Consider the following 18,531-nt stretch of genomic DNA (forward strand, 5'->3'; position numbering starts at 1 on the left):
CAGCTAAACCTGTGGAACCTCAGTTTCATCTGTGGATAGGGATGAAGCTTCCTTACTCTGAGCCGTAAGCGCTAGTGCAGAGGCAGGTGGTCCCTCCCAGGCTTCACCCAGCTCCTCTCCCTTTCCTCGTGGCTCAGAGCACACGGGGAGATCATTGCCTGATTCACTTGCCACAATGTTAAGGAGCCAAGGACGTGTAAAGAAATGAAGTCAGCGGGGAGAGATTGAGTCCCAGCATTAGTGTAATTACCTTTGATGGCGCAACTGGAGAGAGAGGTGTTGGTCCCCTGGTGGGACACGTAGGTGGCTTCCCACTTTTGTAATGGAGAATTTTCTTCATGTTGGTGCTTAACACCATGTAGTCTTACTATGAAATACAGGTCTTGGCTATTTTGGAATATCCTGTACATCAAGATCCCTTAAGAATTTATAGAAGCCAGTTCCATTAAGCAGAAAATTTTATTTAGAGCAAATAAAACTGACTCAGTTTCTGATCTCTGAAAGTTACTTCTACAAATCAACATCTCATAATGGTGATAATGTTTTAACCACTTCGAGACTGTTCCAGAGCCCTGGGCCCACCGGGCAATATTAAAACGGGAAGCGAGGCGGGGCAGCCCGGGTGGCTCAGTGGTTTAGCGCCGCCTTCAGCCCAGGGTGTGATCCTGGAGACCCGGGATCGAGTCCCACATCGGGCTTCCTGCTGGAGCCTGCTTCTCCCTCTGCCTGTGTTTCTGCCTCTCTCTCTCTCTCTCTCTCTCTCTCTCTCTGTCTCATGAATAAATTAAAAAAAAAAAAAAACTGGAAGCAGAAAGGGTTTTAGATCCTGCAGAGAGCGACTTGTAGTCAGCCGAAGCATCTGGTTTGCCTTGGTTCTGTCACAGAAAAATGAAGACCAGGGTCTCCTGTCTGCATGGCCTGGGATGGAAGCTAAGGCTTCTAGTTTCCCTCTTGAGGTCAAAATTCTATTGTCTGGAGGAGGGAAGTCAACTCTACCCAACATCCAGGCTTAATCGGGGCCTCTGCACCTGCCAGGAGGAATAAACACCTTTTCTCCAAATCCTAGATTTTTTTCGATCCACTGACCCTGGTTTCTTTTCACCTTTAAACTTTTATCCTCTTAACACTCCACAAACCACATACTGACAAGAGGTTGTCTTGTACAAGAAGCAGCTGAGTGAACATGCCGTCCTTGCTGGTAAAGACTCTGTCACCCATGGGTAATCCCACCCTTACCTTCCTCTAGTTCTGACAACGTCAGCCAAATAAGTGATAGTCAAATGAGTAAGTGCAGGAATTCGTGAATGTGCACCCATTTTTTTTCCCTAGGACTGGTGACCAGACTTCCAAAGAGAAAACTGAAAGACAAGGCATACACATTTGCTCACAGAATTGAGGCTCATTTTCCAAGATTTTAGCAACACGTAACAAAAAAAGCAACTCAAATGTGAACTGAGTTCAAAGCAACTGTGTTGAGAAATGCAACTTTCCCTCTGGGCTCGTCAGGCCCCTGGATACATGGTCCAGCCCTTTGGCACAAATTGCTCCATAGCCCTATGATCACAGATCTGCTTCTCTGCCCTTCTTTGGCCCCGTGGCTCACACCAAGTTCTCTTCAGGTCTTTTCCCAGCCTTTTAACTTTCAGAGGTTCTCCTAGTAGGGATCTCTGTTCCCAGAGCAACCACGTGGACTAACTGTAGAAATGAACAATACTACAAAGGAAGACCACCCCCAGTGAGGCCCTGCAGTCCCCATCTCCAGCTGCAGTCAAGAGAGGCTTGGTTCCAGGGCTTCTGGGTGGCTCAGTGGGTTAAAAGTGTATGACTCAATAGCTTGGATCTTGATCTCAGGGTCATGAGTTCAGGTCTCGCATTGGGCTCCGCACTGGGCATGGAGCCTCTTTAAAAAGAATTTTAAAAAATTATTAAAAAAAAAAAAAAAGCTTGGTTCTTTGTCCAGAAACAATGCTCACCCCACACCCCAAAGGAATTGCTTGGTCCAAAAGATGGAGAAGATGAGCAACAGAGTAACACTGAGGATAACAGCCATCAGGTAAGCAAAGATCCGGAACTGAGGGTTGCGGAAACACTCCCTCGGAGAGTAGTGGCTGGGGATGGGAACGGGCAGAGACCTGGTGGCAGGGCCCATGTCCTGGGGGGGCCCAGTTTGGCTCCCGGGCTCAGGGCCTAGGTCCAGCGTATAGACCCGGGGCTGGCGCAGGAAGTAGCGGCTCTTGGGCTGGTCCTTGAGACAGAGCTGGTGGCCTTCCAGGATGACGTGGTGGGGCTCCAGGCGAAGCAGGGTGAGCACGGCAGTGTCCGTGGGCAAGTCCGTGACGGGCTGCCCAGAGGCCAGCACGGTGGGCTGGCGACAGAGTGGGCACAGCAGCCGGCGCCGGGCTGGAGTCACCAGGCTGAGGTGGGCCAGGCATTCCACGCAGAAGGAGTGACAACAGTCCAGCACCTTGGGGGTGTGAAATGTGTTGTTGAAGGGGTTCCAGCAGACAGGGCACTCGGGCTCCTGGCCCTGCCGCTCCGCCATCCTCAGGTCAGACACGGGCGGCCTGGCAGAAAGGGAAAAGGAGCAAAGGGACACCCGTGGAGCTCCATCCCGGTGCCTGGTCCTAGGCTACGGGATCTGCGCGTTGTTAAAAGATACGGTCACCCACATTTCACAGATGAAAAACCTCGTTTCAAACCATGGAGCAACCTGGCCCCCATCACCCAGTTCCCACGCTGCAGAGTTGAGTGGTGCTCCTGCAGCGACGCCCCAGCAGGGCAAAGGCCCGAGGCACCCCCCATTAATGAGCTGCCACTGACCGAGGCTGCCCCCCGCTTGGGAAGTGGAAACAATGCTCCTTGCGCTCCGTGGCACTGCCCTGGACTCCTCGGACTCCAGGGAGAGGGAGGGAGCCGGTCTGTGGTCTGTGTTGTGGGGCAGAGATGGCCTCTGTGACCTCCCTGGTCTGCCCCTCGTCTGGGGACAAATGCCAGGCCGTCTTTCCCTCCTCCCATGGGGCTACAGGGCCAACCCTCCAGAGCCCACCTGCCCGGTCTTTGGGGGGCAAAGAGTGGTCCTGGCAAGGCTTTTCCCCTCGACCTGGGAGCTTGGCGAGGCTCCCTTGCCCGGGTCCCCAGATCAGCCCTTCAGGAGCGTCCCAATACGTGGCCTCCCCTCTGGCTGCTCCTCCCTCCTTTTGTCCCCGGAGACCGCAGGGCACCCACCTGGGCTTCCTGGGGACGGGGGTGGTCAGGCTGCCCGACAGACCCGAGGCTCCGTCTCTCCCTCTCCAGAGTCCACAGAGCTTTGGGAGCCCGCCTCCTCTCCACCAGCCACCAACCCCGGGGCCCGTCTCCATGGCAGCACACACGCAGCACCTGCAGCTGCCAGGTGGCCCGGGGTTGCAGCCTCCTGAGCGCACCTGCCTGCAGCAAAGGCCACAGAGCTTGCCTGGGCTCGGGCTGGGGAGTGGGGACCAGAGTTCCCCCAGGGCGTGGCGAACAACCAACCCTGGAAGCCAAACATCTGCGAGATTGTGGGCGGTCTCTTCAAGCCCTGGGATCTATGGCCTGGGAAGGTAGGGGCGGCAGGTGCCTTCGAGACTGCGGAGAGAGTAAGGGAACCTCTGGGCTTCTCTCCTGGGCCCTCATTTCTTTTCTCAAATGGCTAAAGCCTCCTCTTCACACAAAGAGGCTGCCTACCCTGCACTTCACCCACCGCACAGCCTAAAACCTCTGCACCCCAGACTCAGCAAATTTGTTTATTTTTAAGCAACATCTACACCCACCGTGGGGCTTGAACTCAGGACCCCGAGATCGAGAATCGCATGGTCCTCCAACTGAGCCAGCCAGGCCTCCCCTTTCCCTGATCATCTGACATGCCCAAAGAGCTGCAACCACACAAGTCTTGCTGCCATCTCCGTTCTTAGAACACAATCGGCCTGGCTAGCAGTGACCCTCCGAGGTCTGAGAGTCCAAAGGGGGCCATCTCACCACCCTTGGGGCCTTAAAAGGGGGAGTCAGGCAGGAGGAGAGCTCCAGGCCCACTTCCCCATTTCAACCAGAAATATCTAGCTTTTCTCCTATCGATCACCTAACTTGAAGAGTTGAGCTGCTGAGGGGAAAAAAAAAAAAGCTTAAAAACCACTTCTCCATCCTAACCACTCACTTTGCAGATGGGAGGCAAGAAGTGACTCAGCCAAGGTGCCCCAGCCAGGCAGTGGTATTGCCTGCTCAGGTGTGTCATGAACTACATGGGAAGTGTCTGCATCCCCTCGGGAGAGTCCCCACCATGAGTCTCTCTCTCTCTGTCTCTCTCTCTCTCTCTCTCTCAGGAATCCCAGGGCTTGGGGGAACCAAGGCTTACTCGTGCCCCTCATATGGCACCGACTGAGTTGAAACCAGATGCAAAACCTGCTTATGCTCTCATGGCCACGGCTTCCTGGTTTTCTCCTAGACTCCTGTCACTGCTCACGTAGGGAAGAGGAAAGGAAGGTAGGCAAAAGGAGGAGGGAACTCCTCTGGCCTGAGCTGGGAGTCTGCTGAGGATCCTTACCTACGAAGGCCTTCTTCTGTGGACCATGCATCCATCCCACAATTAGTAAGTTGTCGAGTACCCACTGCGTGTCAGGAGCTGTGCGAGGCACCAGGTAAATAATGGTGACCCAGAGAGGCATGGCTTTGACCTCATGACATTTAGAGTACAATGAGGGGAAAAGACCTCTAATGAGCAGTGGGCGATAAATATATAATCTAATGCAGGGATCCCTGGGTGGCGCAGCGGTTTGGCGCCTGCCTTTGGCCCAGGGCGCGATCCTGGAGACCCGGGATCGAATCCCACGTCGGGCTCCTGGTGCATGGAGCCTGCTTCTCCCTCTGCCTGTGTCTCTGCCTCATTCTCTCTCTCTCTCTCTGTGACTATCACAAAAAAAAAAAAAAAAATCTAATGCACATGCTATAAAGGGCAGAGAGGGACATGGACTTAGGGAACGGGCTCCATAGGAAACCAGCAGGCAAGGTTGCGGCAGACAGGTGGTCTGAAAGCTGAGTCTGTAGGACGACAAGGAACCAGCCACGCAGCGTGGAGGAAGGACATTCCCGGCCAAGGGAACAGCATGTACCAAAGCCCCAAGGTGAAAAAAAGGCTCTGCCAGATGCAGGAAGTGAAAGAAGCCTGAGGTGTAGTGGGAGGAGCAGGAGCAGGAAAGTGGCTCAGGGAAGAGCCAGCCTGGGAGAGGCCAGCCCTGGGAGCCGGGATCACAGCTGGATTTAATTCAAGGGGTGAGTATGGGGTGGGGGACAGGGCCTCATCCTCTTTCCATTGTGTTTTTAATTTTTTTAAACAATTTTTTTGTTTATTTCAGAGAGAGAGAGTGCAAACACCACAGGGGGAGGGGCAAAGGGAGAAGCAGAGTCCACGCTGAGCCTGGAGCCCGACATGGGACTCGGTCCCAGGACCCTGGGATCATGACCTGAGCCAAAGACAGATGCTCAACCGATTGAGCCACCCAGGTGCCTTCTTCTTTCCATTTTTTTTTTCTTTCCATTTTAAAAACACCATTCTAGGGGTACCTGGGTAGCTCAGCGGTTGAGCATCTGCCTTTGGCTCAGGGCATGATCCAAGGGTCCTGGGATCTTGTCCCACATCGGGCTCCCCATGGAGAGCGTGCTTCTCCCTCTGCCTGTGTCTCTGCCTCTCTCTGTGTGTCTCTCATGAATAAATAAATAAATTCTTTAAAAACAAAAAAAACACCTTTCCAGGGGTGCCTGGCTGGATCAGTCGGTAGAGTGCATGGCTCTTGATCTCTGGGTTGTGGGTTTGGGCCCCCTGTTGGGTGTAGAGATTACTTAAAAATAAAATATTTAATAATAATAAAATCAAAACACCATTCCAGCTTCAGAGCAGAGAACAGACTAAAAAGAACAGAGTGGAAACAAAAGACCATTAGGGACTTGATCATTCAGGCTGGGCTGGTGGTGCTTGACTTAGACCAGGCTATGGCAGAGCAGATCAAAGGGATGGAATAAAAACCATCTCTGGAGATTAAGTCAAACGCACTTCCCAAAAAGCCATGTTGAGGCTCATGCCCCCAGATGTGCTGCTTCTATTGGGGGCAGGATCCCAGTTAAGTTGCTTAACCTGTGCCTCAAGGTCTTCTGAAAAGGAAAAGTAGTCTGTCTGAGGGTAAAGCTCGTGGAGCCTGGCACCCGGCAAAGATCATATATGAAGTGGTTGCCGGTATCCCTGCAAATGGATTTGAGAGAGAGGAAGGATCAAGGTTGGCTTTGAAGTCATGAAAGAGGTTTCTGCGTTCAGTTCTGAGGAGCTCCGAATTCCAGAGAGTGTCTGAAGCAGACCTTTTAGTACTTCACTAAAAGCCTTGAAAGGTAATAGCCTTGATCCAGCAGTTTCCCCACTGGAAATCTGTCCCATGGTAATAACCAAGGACCTGTGCAAAGGCTTGATTGTAGGGACGCTCGTAGAAGCACGTCTCTAATGGACAAGTCTGGAAAAGTACATACTCATTCAAGAGTGAGACATGAACTAAAGATATTCTGCTCCAGATACATAAAGAGACATTCTGCAGCCTTTAAAATGATGTGATAAGGGGTGTCCGGGTGGCACGGTTAGCTGAGCACCCAACTCTTGGTTTTGGCTCAGGTCATGATCTCAGGGTTGTGAGATCGAGCCCCACGTAGGGCTCCATGCTCAGTGTGGAATCTGCTGGAGAGTCTCTCTCCTTCTCCCATCGGCCCTCCCTTTCCCTCTCTCCCCAGTAAATAAATCTTTTTAATAAATGATGTGATAAAATATCTATTAATGTGGAAATATGTTTGTGATATGTCATTAAGCAAAAAGAACCAGTAATAAAACCGTAGCATAATATTATTCAATTATCCAGTATATGTGTGCAATGGAAACATGCCTGGAAAAACAAACATCAAAATGTCCACAGTGGTTATCTCTGGGCATAGAGAACAGGTGGGCTTTGGTTGGTTGGTTTAAATTCTCTTATCTGAAAATTCTAACTTTACAATATTACAGTAAACTCGTATTACTACCCTTAAACATCTCCCTTTCCCCAAAAGCAGACCTACATTTTCTGAAGTTCCATGGCCAAGGCTGGAAAAGGCCATTCAAGAGGAGGAATAATCACTGTTTTGCCTCAGCACCTGGGCCCTTACCTGCCAGGGTCCCCTCAGACGTCCACTGCTGTTTCAGGAGCAGCAAGTCAGAGTCCAGCGTCCGCCGGAGGGACTCTGGCCATGTATCCTCCCACCAGTCACCCCCGAAGCCATCTCAGCAACAGTACGTCCTAGACACCACCCCAAAGGGATCACTTGGGTCTGTGAGCAAGTCACCCAAATATTGTTTGTAGCATCCCCTCAAAGTTTTTACCCTCAAGAGGAGAGAGATGAGGAACTAGCATTTTTTTAAAAGATTTATTTATTAGAGAAAGAAAGAGAGAGAGCAGGGAGGAGGGGCAGAGGGAGAGAAAGAGAGAGTCCCAAGCAGACTCCCCGCTGAGCATGGAGTCCATCGCAGGGCTCGATCACATGACCCTAAGATCGTGACCTGAGCTGAAACCACGAGTCCGTGGCTCAACTGACTGAGCCTCCCAGGTGCCCCAAGAGCTAGCATTTTTACAGGACCTCACAGTTTACAAAAAAGGGCCCTGGTCCTGGGTAGGATCTAAGTGAGGCAACTCACATCTACATTTTATGATTGCCTTTTACAATTATTTTTCCATCTGCATAAGGCCATTTGGTTTGGAAGGGGTTTTTCCCCAATTATTTATGTATTTAATTTATGTTGTTGTTATTTTTTAAGTAATCTGCACGCCCAGTGTGGGGCTTGAACGCACAACCCCGAGATCAAGAGTCACATGCTTTACCAACTGAGCCAGTCAGGTGCCCCAAAGCCATTTGATTCTTTGAAACCACCCTGTAAAGGAAGCAGGATAGGGAGTGGGAAGTGGGCTTTGGAACCAGACTTTTATCTGCTCTGTGGTCTTAGAGAAATGGTTTATGCTCTCTGAGCTTCATTTTTCTTTGAAAAATAGGCAAATAGGGATCCCTGGGTGGCTCAGCGGTTTAGCGCCTGCCTTTGGCCCAGGGCACGATCCTGGAGTCCTGGGATCGAGTCCCGCATCGGGCTCCCGGCATGGAGCCTGCTTCTCCCTCCTCCTGTGTCTCTGCCTCTCTCTCTCTGTCTATCATGAATAAATAAATAAATAAATCTTAAAAAAAAAAAAAAAGAAAAATAGGCAAATAATCCCACCTTAAAGGCTTGCTGTGAGGAAGTGTTAATATCTGTAAGGAGCCCAGCAAAGCACAGCAGGTGCTTGGTACACAGCATGATAGATGCACACCCATTTTATAGATGGGGACACCACGGTTCAGAATGTGAAGTGGCTTTGCTTAGGGCTTCACAGCTAGAGAACGACTGGGCTGGAAAGCTGCTCCCAGGAGCCCTGCCTCCCAGGCCAGTATTCATGTTGGCCGACAGCAGTGCCTCTCAGGACTCCAGTGAGTCCCACCCGTCCCTCCATGACCCCCTGTGGCTCCTCACCTGCTTCTCAGAGTCTCCTCGTCCAGTCCCCAAGGTGGCCCTGCAGCATGTGCTCTGCGCTCTCACTTCTTTTGGGCCTGGTTTCCAGGCAGCTGTGGGCGGGTCTCATTTGCATGGGTGTTGTGGCAGCTCCCGGCCAGCTCTGTTTCCCTCTTCCTTCTGATGACTTTGGACTGTCTATGCTCATGGGGGACAGCCCGGGAACTTTGGTTTTTCTCTTCCTCCTGTGAGTCACTCTTGCTTTTTCTCTAAGGGGGTCAAAGTCCCTCATCCTTGCAGACCTCGGTTCTGTATTGGGTTGGTTTCTTGCCATGTCTGACTGCACCGCCTAGGCTCACAGCCAGCCTTACTCTGATGGAAGGCAGGGCATCTCTGAAGCCACTTCCTGCCCTCAGCCCAGACAGCCCCTCCCTACCGTGAGCCCCCACCACCAAAATATAGAGAGCTCTTGCAAAATATTCCGAAAAAGGCAAATCATCCAACAGAAAAACAATCAGGGGAGAGTTCTTTAAGCACAAGCATGAAGAGCCTGGGTCAGTCAAGTGGGTCATTGGGGTCAGAGTCAAGTCCTTGCTCAGAATCCAGACTCTACTCCCTAGTAATGGAGATGAGCAAATTGACTTCTCTAAGCTTTGGTTCCCTCCCTTGAAAACTGGCATCATGATTTTATCTTGATCTACAGATTAAATGAAATAGCACTTGTAGGGATCACGGCACAGTGCCTGGTACATGGTAGCATGCAGCCAATGTTAATAAAACTGTTATCATCATATGATCAGGCAAGTTACCAAATATTCACGTAATTGCTCAACCTCGTTTACAATGAGAGAAACTCGAATTTAAATAAGACCCTGATTTTTAAAGACATTTATTTTAGGGGCGCCTGGGTGGCTCAGTCAGTTGGGTATCCAACTCTTGATTTTTTTTTAAAGGTTTTATTTATCTATTCATGAGAGACACAGAAAGAGAGAGAGGCAGAGACACAGGCAGAGGGAGAAGCAGGCTCCCTACAGAGCCCGATGCGGGACTCGATCCCCATGTCCCAGCTCAGGGCATGATCCCATGATCATGCCCTGAGCTGAAGGCAGACCCTCAACCACTGAGTCCCCTCCAACTCTTGATTTTGGCTCAGGTGGTGATCTCAGGGTTGTAGGATGGAGCCTGCATCAGCAGGAGTGCATTGGAGGGCACGCTGTGTGGAGCCTGCTTATAGGATTCTCTCTACCTCTGCCCCTCTCCCACTGGCACACGTGTCTTCTCTAAATAAATAAAGACACTTATTTTAATATCTGTCAGTCTGATGGGGGCGGGGGAGGACTCAGCACTATTATTAAAAGTAATGGTGGCAGTTTTCTGTGTGCTTCTGATCTGTAAGAGTGAGTGCTCCCAGCAATCCCAGGAAGCACCGTGCCTACCACAATATGAAATCCTGAAAGTCAGGGTCTTTTCCCTGCTCTCCCGTGGATAAGGAATCCGAAGCTCAAAGCAAGTAAGGGATTTATTTGCCCAGGTTCTCATGAGAACCACTTAATAGCTGCGAGTGCAAGTCTGACTCTGAAATTGGGCCACTGCCTGGACCCTCTCCCCAAAATGTGTCCACGCAGCCCATCTCCGGTTCCCTCTCACATTCTCTGTACTCAGGACCCTCTTCTTTTATTCCTTCACTGACCTTTTAAATGGGGTTTGGAGAATAAACAAGTTAAATAAATGGATTTGGAGGTATGATCAATTGCCCTAGTCCCGTCATTTTCTGGTTTTAAAATTATTTTATTTTTTTAAAAGATTTTACTTTTGGGACACCTGGGTGGCTCAGCGGTTGAGCATCTGCCTTGGGCTCAGGGTGTGACCCCGGGGTCCAGGGATCAAGTCCCACGTCAGGCTCCCTGCATGGAGCCTGCTTCTCCCTCTGCCTGTGTCTCTGCCTCTCTCTCTCTGTCTCTCATGAGTAAATAAAATCTGAAAGAAAGAAAGAAAGAAAGAAAGAAAGAAAGAAAGAAAGAAAGAAAGAAAGAAAGAAGCATAGATAATACATTCAGTGAATGGTTTGATTTTGCAATGAAAATGTTCTCCCAGCCACCTCATTTCCCTGAAAATTAAGGTATTGTACTGTCAGCTTCTTATGTATTTTTTCAAAAAGGTTATATGGCTACACAAACAGAACTCCTATGGCAAAATGTGTGTTTCTTTTCCTCCTCTTTACACAAATGTACACGTGGTATACAGTGTTGTGCACCTTGCTTTTTTCACTGAACAGGGTACCTGAGAAACCATTCTGTGCTAGTACACAGAGTTTTTTCAGTTTTGGAATGGTTGTATCCTAAATGTTGTATCCTATTTCATTGAATGAGCCATATAGTACTTAACCGTTCCCCTATTGATCTTATCCTTTCATTTTCAATATAGAAATATTAGTCGGGGGGGGGGGGGGGCAGCCTGGGTGGCTCAGCGGTTTAGCGCCACCTTTGGTCCAGGGCCTGATCCTGGAGACCCGGGATCGAGTCCCACGTTGGGCTCCCTGCGTGGAGCCTGCTTCTCCCTCTGCTTCTCTCTCTCTCTCTCTCTCTCTCTGTCTCTCATGAATAAACACATAAAATCTTAAAAAAAAAATATTAGTCGGAAGAATAAATGTCAAAATGATTGCAGGATTTAGATCATTCTAGAATTGTGTGAAAACGATGCTGTGGACTTGCGTCCCTGAGGGAGATCTCTTGAAGCAACTCTCCTCTTTCTGAGCTAGAGACAGAGGGACGGCCGGAGAGTCCCTGTCAGCTCTGGGATTCTCTGCTTTTCAGTGTCGCTGCTGGTTAACTAAGGTTAGTGGACCTTCAAGACAGTGATTCAGCACAAAGGATCTGGTTTGTATTTGAGAGTTTGGAAGCTACGCTTTCTAGTTTGGCAGCACTCATGCACACCATGTAGAAGTTCATACACCTTGACCTAATAATATAGTTCCCCAGAAGGACCCAAAAGATATATGTGATGATGAGATTTATAACAAGAAATATCTATTTGGTCTTCATTCTATTCCAGGCACCGAGCTCCTAAAACCTTTGGGGTTTCCTAGGGGACAAGAACAACCAAGGTGTCTTTTGTTATGTGAATGTGGCAACTTTTGGAAAGCCCCCAAGGGACCTTAAGGAGGGGGGCTCGTTGCCAGGCCAACCAGCCTTTGATGACAGGGTTGGAACTTTCAATCCAGCCCGAAGAATGCCTCCCCCGGGAGGAAAGAGGGGCTAGAGATTGAATTCAATCACCAATGGCCATAATCTAATCAATTGTGCTGTAGTGAGGCCTCCATAAAAACTGAAAAGGAAAAAAAAAAAAAAAAAACTGAAAAGGATGGGGTTCAGAGAGCTTCTGGACTGATGAAGTGCGGCGGTGCTGGGAGGATGGCAGGCTTGGACAGGGCCGAGAAGCCGCACGCCCCGGCCCACATGCCCTGCCTGCCCTTCGCATCTCTCCCATCGGCTGTTCGTCTGTAGCCTTCATTATATCCTTTATAATAAGCTGGGAAGGGTAAGTGAATGGTTTCTGAGTTCTGTGAGCCATATTAGCAAAAAAAAAAAATTAATAAATAAGGTTTTTATTTATTTGAGAGAGAAAACATGAGCAGGGGAAACAGCAGGCAGAGGGAGAGGGAGAAACAGGATCCCTGCTGAGCAGGGGGCTCTATCCTCCATCCTGGGACCATGGGATCATGAGCTAAGCCTAAGGCAGATGCTTAACCCACTGAGCCACCCAGGCGCCCCAGCTGCGTTGGCAAATTAATCAAACCCAAGGAGTGGGGCATGGGAACCTCTCCCATCTATCAGTTGATCAGAGGTACAAGTGACAACCTGGACTTGAAACTGGTGGCTCAAGTGTGTGTGGTGGGTGGGTGAGGGAATGTCTTATGGGACTGAGCCCTTAACCTGTGGGATCTGGTGCTATCATCTCCAGCTGGGTAGTGTCAGAATTGAGTTGAACTGTAGGACATCCAGCTGGTGTTGGAGAGAATTGCTCGGTGGTGGGGAAAGATATGCAGGTGCTGGAGTTGGGGTCACAATCAGAGTCGGTTGGAGTTTTCTGCAGCCAGGAAATCCAGGACTCAAAAAGGAAAGCGGGGAATAGTCAGGGTATTGCAAGCATTGAAGTAAAAATGAAATAAGCCACGGCCCTTTTCCGGGTCACTAATTATCTAGTGAGCAAATGCATTATCACAGTGTCTCTGGGTGGTCAAGGCTTGGGAGTACTTTGCAAACAGTGGAAAATTTTTTTGGGAAGATACCCAGGAGAGATAGTGAGGCATCTCAGGAATTTGAGTTGAACTAATTTAGTTCTTGCTTGGGGGGGCGGCGAGGGGGGGAGGTCAGCCAACCGGAAAAGCACCTCATCTAAGCAGGACCTTGGAGCTGGGTGAGTAAGGAGTCATGAGACTTGGTGGAGCCCAGCCAAGGTCTGGAGTGGAGGCACAGGGTGGTATGAACCCATCTGGGCAGGAAGAGGCAACAGAAGGCAGTCGAGGGGCAGTGGAGGATGGATAAAAAGGCAGGTTTTAGCCCAGCGATGATCAGTGTTTAGCAAGGGCAGGGGGCACCTCTCCCTGCGGGCACCACATTGTCATTACTGAGAGCCTCTGGAGTTAAGGACAGTCCTAAGGCAAAGGCATCACCTGGAGATTGTTCGGGAATGCTGACTCCACACCTAGGATGTCATCATTTGCCTTTTCATATGATCCTTAGGAGGTTCAGGAACATGTTAAAGTATGAAGAGTCTGGATCTAGGAGAAATAGCCCCACTACATGCTCCTCGGCCTCATCCTGATTACGTTCATGATTCGTTACATTTGACTTCACGAAGACTTCCCAAGGACAGGCCTCCAGGAGGAAGATGTCCTGGCCAGGGCCGGGTGAGCTGCCCCCCGGGAACAGGCATTCCTCTGCCCCTGCCTTAGGGAGTGTCTGTATTAGTTTTACAAGGTCACAATCCCTTATACAAATCCCCTGTTGCCAGATGTGTTTCAGAACTCAGACTTTTTCATATTTTAGGACCATGATATGATGCATTTACTAATATATTAAGGACTCTCCCAGTGGGATCTGAGGTAGCAACCTGGGATCAAATGCTTTAATATTCTGCAATTTATCATACCAGAAAGAGTAAACCTGCTAAGACCAGGTCAATTTTAGTGGCAAATTTAATGAAAAAAACTTCTGTCTTCAGAGTGCAGGGATTTTTATCTTTTTAATCTTTTATTATTTTTTAAGCTCCATGCCCCATGCTCAAACTCACAACCCTGAGATCAAGAGTCACGTGCTCCAGGCAGCCCGGGTGGCTCAGCGGTTTAGCGCCTGCCTTCAGCCCAGGGCGTGATCCTGGAGACCCGGGATCGAGTCCCATGTTGGGCTCCCTGCATGGAGCCTGCCTCTCCCTCTCTCTCTGTGTGTCTGTCATGAATAAATAAAATCTCTAAAAAAAAGAAAGGATGAGGAATAACGCCCCTCCCACACCTGCCACCTGCTATGTGTACAAACACGGAACTGAGACTGGACCGTTCCTTCTCCAGCTGGGCTGTGAATGACACATCTCATCTTTTCCATCCCCCAGACACTCAGCCATGTCGGGGGGGTGGTGGTAACTGGTCCTCAGAAAGTCCGTGGTGTGAGTCGGTTCCAGCACAGCGAGCTGAGTCCTCACATCTATTCTGAAGCCTTACCCAGGTAAGCCCTGCCAGGAAGACAGGGGCGAAGGGCTGGCTGGGGGCTGTTGGTACAAGGAATGTCCAAGTAGTTTCTAGGAAAGTCTCAAAGGCCTTCTCCAAATGCCAGCAGAGAAAGCTCCTGGGCCAAGGTCCTATCGCTGCTCTTAGGATGGTGCTTGGCTGACAACACTGGCAGAGGGGCCGTCATGGACTTGAGCATGTCCAGACCAGGAAACCAGGGGCACCTGGCTGGCTCAGTTGGTGGAGCTTGCGACTCTTGATCTGGGGGTTGTAAGTTCAAGCCCCGTGTTAAGTCTAGGGATTACTTAAAAATAAGATCTTAAGGGACACCTGGGGGGCTCAGTGGTTGAGCATCTGCCTTTGGCCCAGGGTGTGATCCTGGAGTCCCAGTATCGAGTCCCACATAGGGCTCCCTCCATGGAGCCTACTTCTCCCTCTGCCTATATCTCTGCCTCTCTCTGTGTCTCTCATGAATAAATAAATAAACTCTTCAAAAAAAATTAAAAACAGAAATTTATTTTAAAAAATTAAGATCTTAAAAAACAATCAGGAAACCAGAGACCTCCTTCCTCTCTGGGGTTGCAGGAATCGTTTTTCTTCCTCTTCTTTTTGTTTTTTTTTTTTTTAAAGATTTCAATTATTTATTTGACAGAGAGAGAGAGAGAGAGCACAAGCAGGGGGAGCAGCAGAGGGAGGAGAAGCAAACTCTCTGCTGAGCTGGGAGCCCCACATGGGGCTCGATCCCAGGACCCCAGGATCATGACCTGAGCTGAAGGTGGATGCTTCACCGACTGAGCCACCCAGGCGCCCCTGCAGGCATCATTTCTGCTTGTCCTTGGGCTTCACCGTCTCTCAGTCCCCTCATGGCCCCCTCATCCGTGCTGTAATCTGTCTGCGCTGTTTCCCTTCTTTTGCAGGAGTTTATCAACTCTTTTTGTAATACGTGTCCAACGTAGAAAAACGAGGAAACTCAGATGCATGTAACCATCCTGACACCGGGGACAATGCGAAGTGCTCTTCTGAGGCCTCTGCCCGAATCGAGTAGCATTCCAGTGACAGTCTGTGGGGCGGTGCTGTTACTGTATCACTCTCATTTTACAGATGAAGGCACAAGACACAGAGAAATTAAGTCACTTGCTCCAAGTTGCTGGGCGAAGTGGCAGCCTGGGATTTGAACCAGGCAGCTTGGTGTTGGGAGTCCACACCCTTAACCACCACGCTTCTTTGTATTTTAAATGTAGATTTTTTTTTCATTGATTATTAGGAATATATGGGATCCTTGAACTGTTTGGTGGCCTTTCTTCTACTTGTTGTCTTCCGACATCATAAAATAGTCTTCTACAACCTTTCCTTCAAAAATGAAAGTAGTCTTGCTTTTTGATTGTAAAAGTGATAAAGGAAATGAATTTATGTATAAAGTGTCTCTTCAGGGTTACACCAGATGCTGGTGACACTGGTTACCTCTGGAGGGAGCTAGATGGAAGGCAGATATGGTTGAGAGGGAGGTGTTTTATCCTATAAACTTCTGTACTCTTGATAGACTATGGGAATGCAGTGCCTATTTCCAAAAATAAGTAAGTTTTAAAAATAAAACTGATTCATCCTCATTGCAAAAAAAAAAAATCAAATATAGAAAGTAGGAAATAAATTCATCTTTAAAACTCAATACACAGAGGGACGCCTGGGTGGCTCAGTGGTTGAGCATCTGCCTTTGGCTCAGGGTGTGGTCCTGGGGTCCTGGGATCGAGTCCCACAGCAGGCTCTCCGCAGGGAGCCTTCTGCCTGTGTCTCTGCCTCTCTCTCTCTCATGAATGAATAAATAAAATCTTAAAAAAAGAGCCCATGACTTGTTTCACTTAAATCCACTGGTGCATAGCAGACTACCCCAAATATTAGTGTCTTTAAGCAGGGATTTACAATTTTTCATGATGGTGTGGGACGGCTGTGCAGTTTCTCTTCTGATTTCATCTGAGATGGCATCCAGCGGCAGTTTGGCAGGCTCAGAAGGTCCAAGGTCACCTTATTCACACAGCTGGTGGCTCTCAGTTCTTCCCCACCTGGCCAGGTCACCCCTCTGACACGGAGCAGCTCTCCAGGATGGCCAAAGAGAAGCCACGGGCCTTCTGAGGCCCCACCTAGAATTTCACAGCATTTGTTCCTCTGCATTTAAGATTTTATTTATTTATTTATTTGAGAGAGAGAGAGAGAGAGAGGGAGCAGGGGAAGGGCAGAGGGAGGAAAAAAGAGAATCTCAAGCAGACTCCGAGCTGAGCATGGAGCCCGACATGGGGCTCCATCTCACGGCCCTGAGATCAACCAAAACCTGAGTGGAAATCAAGAGTTGGATGTTTAACCAACTGAGCTGCCCAGACACCCCTGTTCCTCTGCATTTATATTGGTCAAGTTAAGTCAAAAGTGCAGATGCAAGGGGTGGGGAAATCGACCTGACCCAGTGATGAGAAACCACCTCACGAAGGGCCACGTGTATAGGGCGGAGAGGAATTTGGGGCTGTGTTTCCCATCTGCCACAATACAGTAGGAGTCCATGTATATAAAGCAGAAAAGCAGGCAAAACCAACTTAAGCTGTTCTAGATTCCTTAGCAGCGAGGCCTGGAGGGGAAGATGGGGGAGACCATCTGGGTTCTAGGAGGTCTGCACTTCTTCATCTCGGTTCTGGTTACTAGAGTGTGTTCAGCTTATGGAAAATCAGCAAGCTCTAAACTTAAGGCATCTGAAATTGTTCCCGATTGCTATCCTTGAATTCAACCGTACAAATATAGAGAGTGGCTTATGAAGAATGACGTTCACTCCTCTTTCAGGTCACAGTCTAGCCGGTCGGGATTTCAGGGTTGTTCCATCTTCTCTTGCTGTCCCATCACCACGTCCTCATCTGAATAACTGAAGCTGGGACCCCTGGGTGGCTCAGTGGTTGAGTGTCTGGCTTCAGTTCAGGTCATGATCCCTGGGTCCCAGGATCGAGTCCCACATAGGGCTCCTCATAGGGAGCCTGCTTCTCCCTCTGCCTGTGTCTCTGCCTCTCTCTCTGTGTCTCATGAATAAATAAACAAAATCTTAAAAAAAAAAAAAAAAGAGCTGAAGCTGGTCCTGGCGGTCTGCATTCCAGCTACTGGCAAGGGACCCAGAGGGGTAATCCCAGATGAACACATTCCTTTGGAACTAATAGAGTAGAAGTTACACACATCACTTCCACTCACAATCCACTGGCCAGAATTTATGCTCACGCCCCTGCCTGGCTGGGAAGGGAGGCTTCGCTGGGCAGCCTGTGCCGGGAAGTGCCAACTTCAGGAAACAGCTAGCAGCCTGCTGCATCTTTCACGATGAAGCTTTTCTTCACTCATTATGTGCTCAAAAGGCTACCCAGAAATAGCTAACTTCCTTTTTCACAGTGTTAAAAGATTAAAAAAACACCAACTGACCTGAGTTCTATACTTGTAATGCCTGTGTCAAAGTCAAGGCTGTTATAGACTGGAAACGATACCAGTGTTGACCAGTGTTGAAAACATTACGTTCTTGCTGCTGCCAACGGAAAGTTCAGGAGGTATTTCTTCAGTGACTGTGTACTCAAAACCCCTGGGGAAGTTGATTTAATAATCATTGTTCAGATGTAAGTAATGAATCACTAATTTTTTTTTTTTTAAGATTTTACTTATTCATGATTGAGAGAGAGGAGAGGGAGAGAGCAAGTGCATGTGCACACATAGAGGGAGAGGGAGAAGCAGGCTCCTGGAATCACTGAATTCTATTCCTTTTTTTTTTTTTTAAGATTTTATTTATTTATTCATGAGAGACACAGAGAGAGAGAGAGAGGCAGAGACACAGGCAGAGGGAGAAGCAGGCTCCATGCAGGGAGCCTGGCTGTGGGACTCAATCCCAGGTCTCCAGGATCACACCCCGGGCTGAAGGCGGTGTTAAACCGCTGAGCCACCCAGGGTTGCCCTGAATTCTATTCCTGAAACCAATATTGCATTGTATGTTAACTAGAATTTAAATTTAAAAAAAATTTTTTTTTTTTTTTTTTAGATCTGTTCAGGAAGATAGTGATAATGGGAACTTGTCTGGGACCCCTGGATGGCTCAGCGGTTTAGCACCTGCCTTCAGCCCAGGGCATGTGGAGTCCCGGGATTGAGTCCCACATCGGACTCCCTGCATGGAGCCTGCTTCTCCCTCTGCCTGTGTCTCTGCCTCTCTCTGTCTCTCATGAATAAATAAATAAAATCTTAAAAAAAAAAAGGAAAA

General features: G+C 49.0%; 1 protein-coding gene and 1 long non-coding RNA gene across 9 annotated transcripts; one reads left to right on the forward strand and one right to left on the reverse strand.

Annotated features, from left to right (window-relative positions):
- Nucleotides 1-440: 440 nt before the first annotated feature.
- Nucleotides 441-9,502, reverse strand: RNF183 (ring finger protein 183). Of its 6 annotated transcripts, none has more exons than XM_025432192.3 (3): nt 8,573-9,502; nt 4,556-4,633; nt 441-2,564 (listed from the first exon to the last, which is right to left on the reverse strand). In XM_025432192.3, exons 2-3 carry the CDS (start codon nt 4,588-4,590, stop codon nt 1,970-1,972), a joined length of 630 nt encoding a protein of 209 aa, XP_025287977.1. In that variant the 5' UTR covers nt 4,591-4,633; nt 8,573-9,502; the 3' UTR covers nt 441-1,969. The 6 variants fall into 6 exon arrangements, with proteins under 6 accessions (XP_025287977.1, XP_035552655.1, XP_025287980.1 ...); XM_035696762.2 differs by lacking the exon at nt 4,556-4,633 and adding an exon at nt 3,226-3,426 and having other exon boundaries at nt 8,573-9,501; XM_025432195.3 differs by lacking the exon at nt 4,556-4,633 and having other exon boundaries at nt 441-2,638.
- On the forward strand, nt 4,303-16,111 carry LOC125752172 (uncharacterized). Of its 3 annotated transcripts, none has more exons than XR_007401030.1 (5): nt 4,303-5,280; nt 7,093-7,309; nt 13,294-13,460; nt 14,118-14,271; nt 15,191-16,111. It is a non-coding gene; the product is annotated as an uncharacterized LOC125752172 (long non-coding RNA). The 3 variants fall into 3 exon arrangements; XR_007401029.1 differs by having other exon boundaries at nt 4,305-5,280; nt 7,090-7,309; nt 14,159-14,271; XR_007401028.1 differs by having other exon boundaries at nt 4,945-5,280; nt 14,159-14,271.
- Nucleotides 16,112-18,531: the final 2,420 nt, after the last annotated feature.

Source organism: Canis lupus, chromosome 11 (assembly GCF_003254725.2).
Source record: "Canis lupus dingo isolate Sandy chromosome 11, ASM325472v2, whole genome shotgun sequence".
NCBI classification, from domain to species: Eukaryota; Metazoa; Chordata; class Mammalia; order Carnivora; family Canidae; genus Canis; species Canis lupus.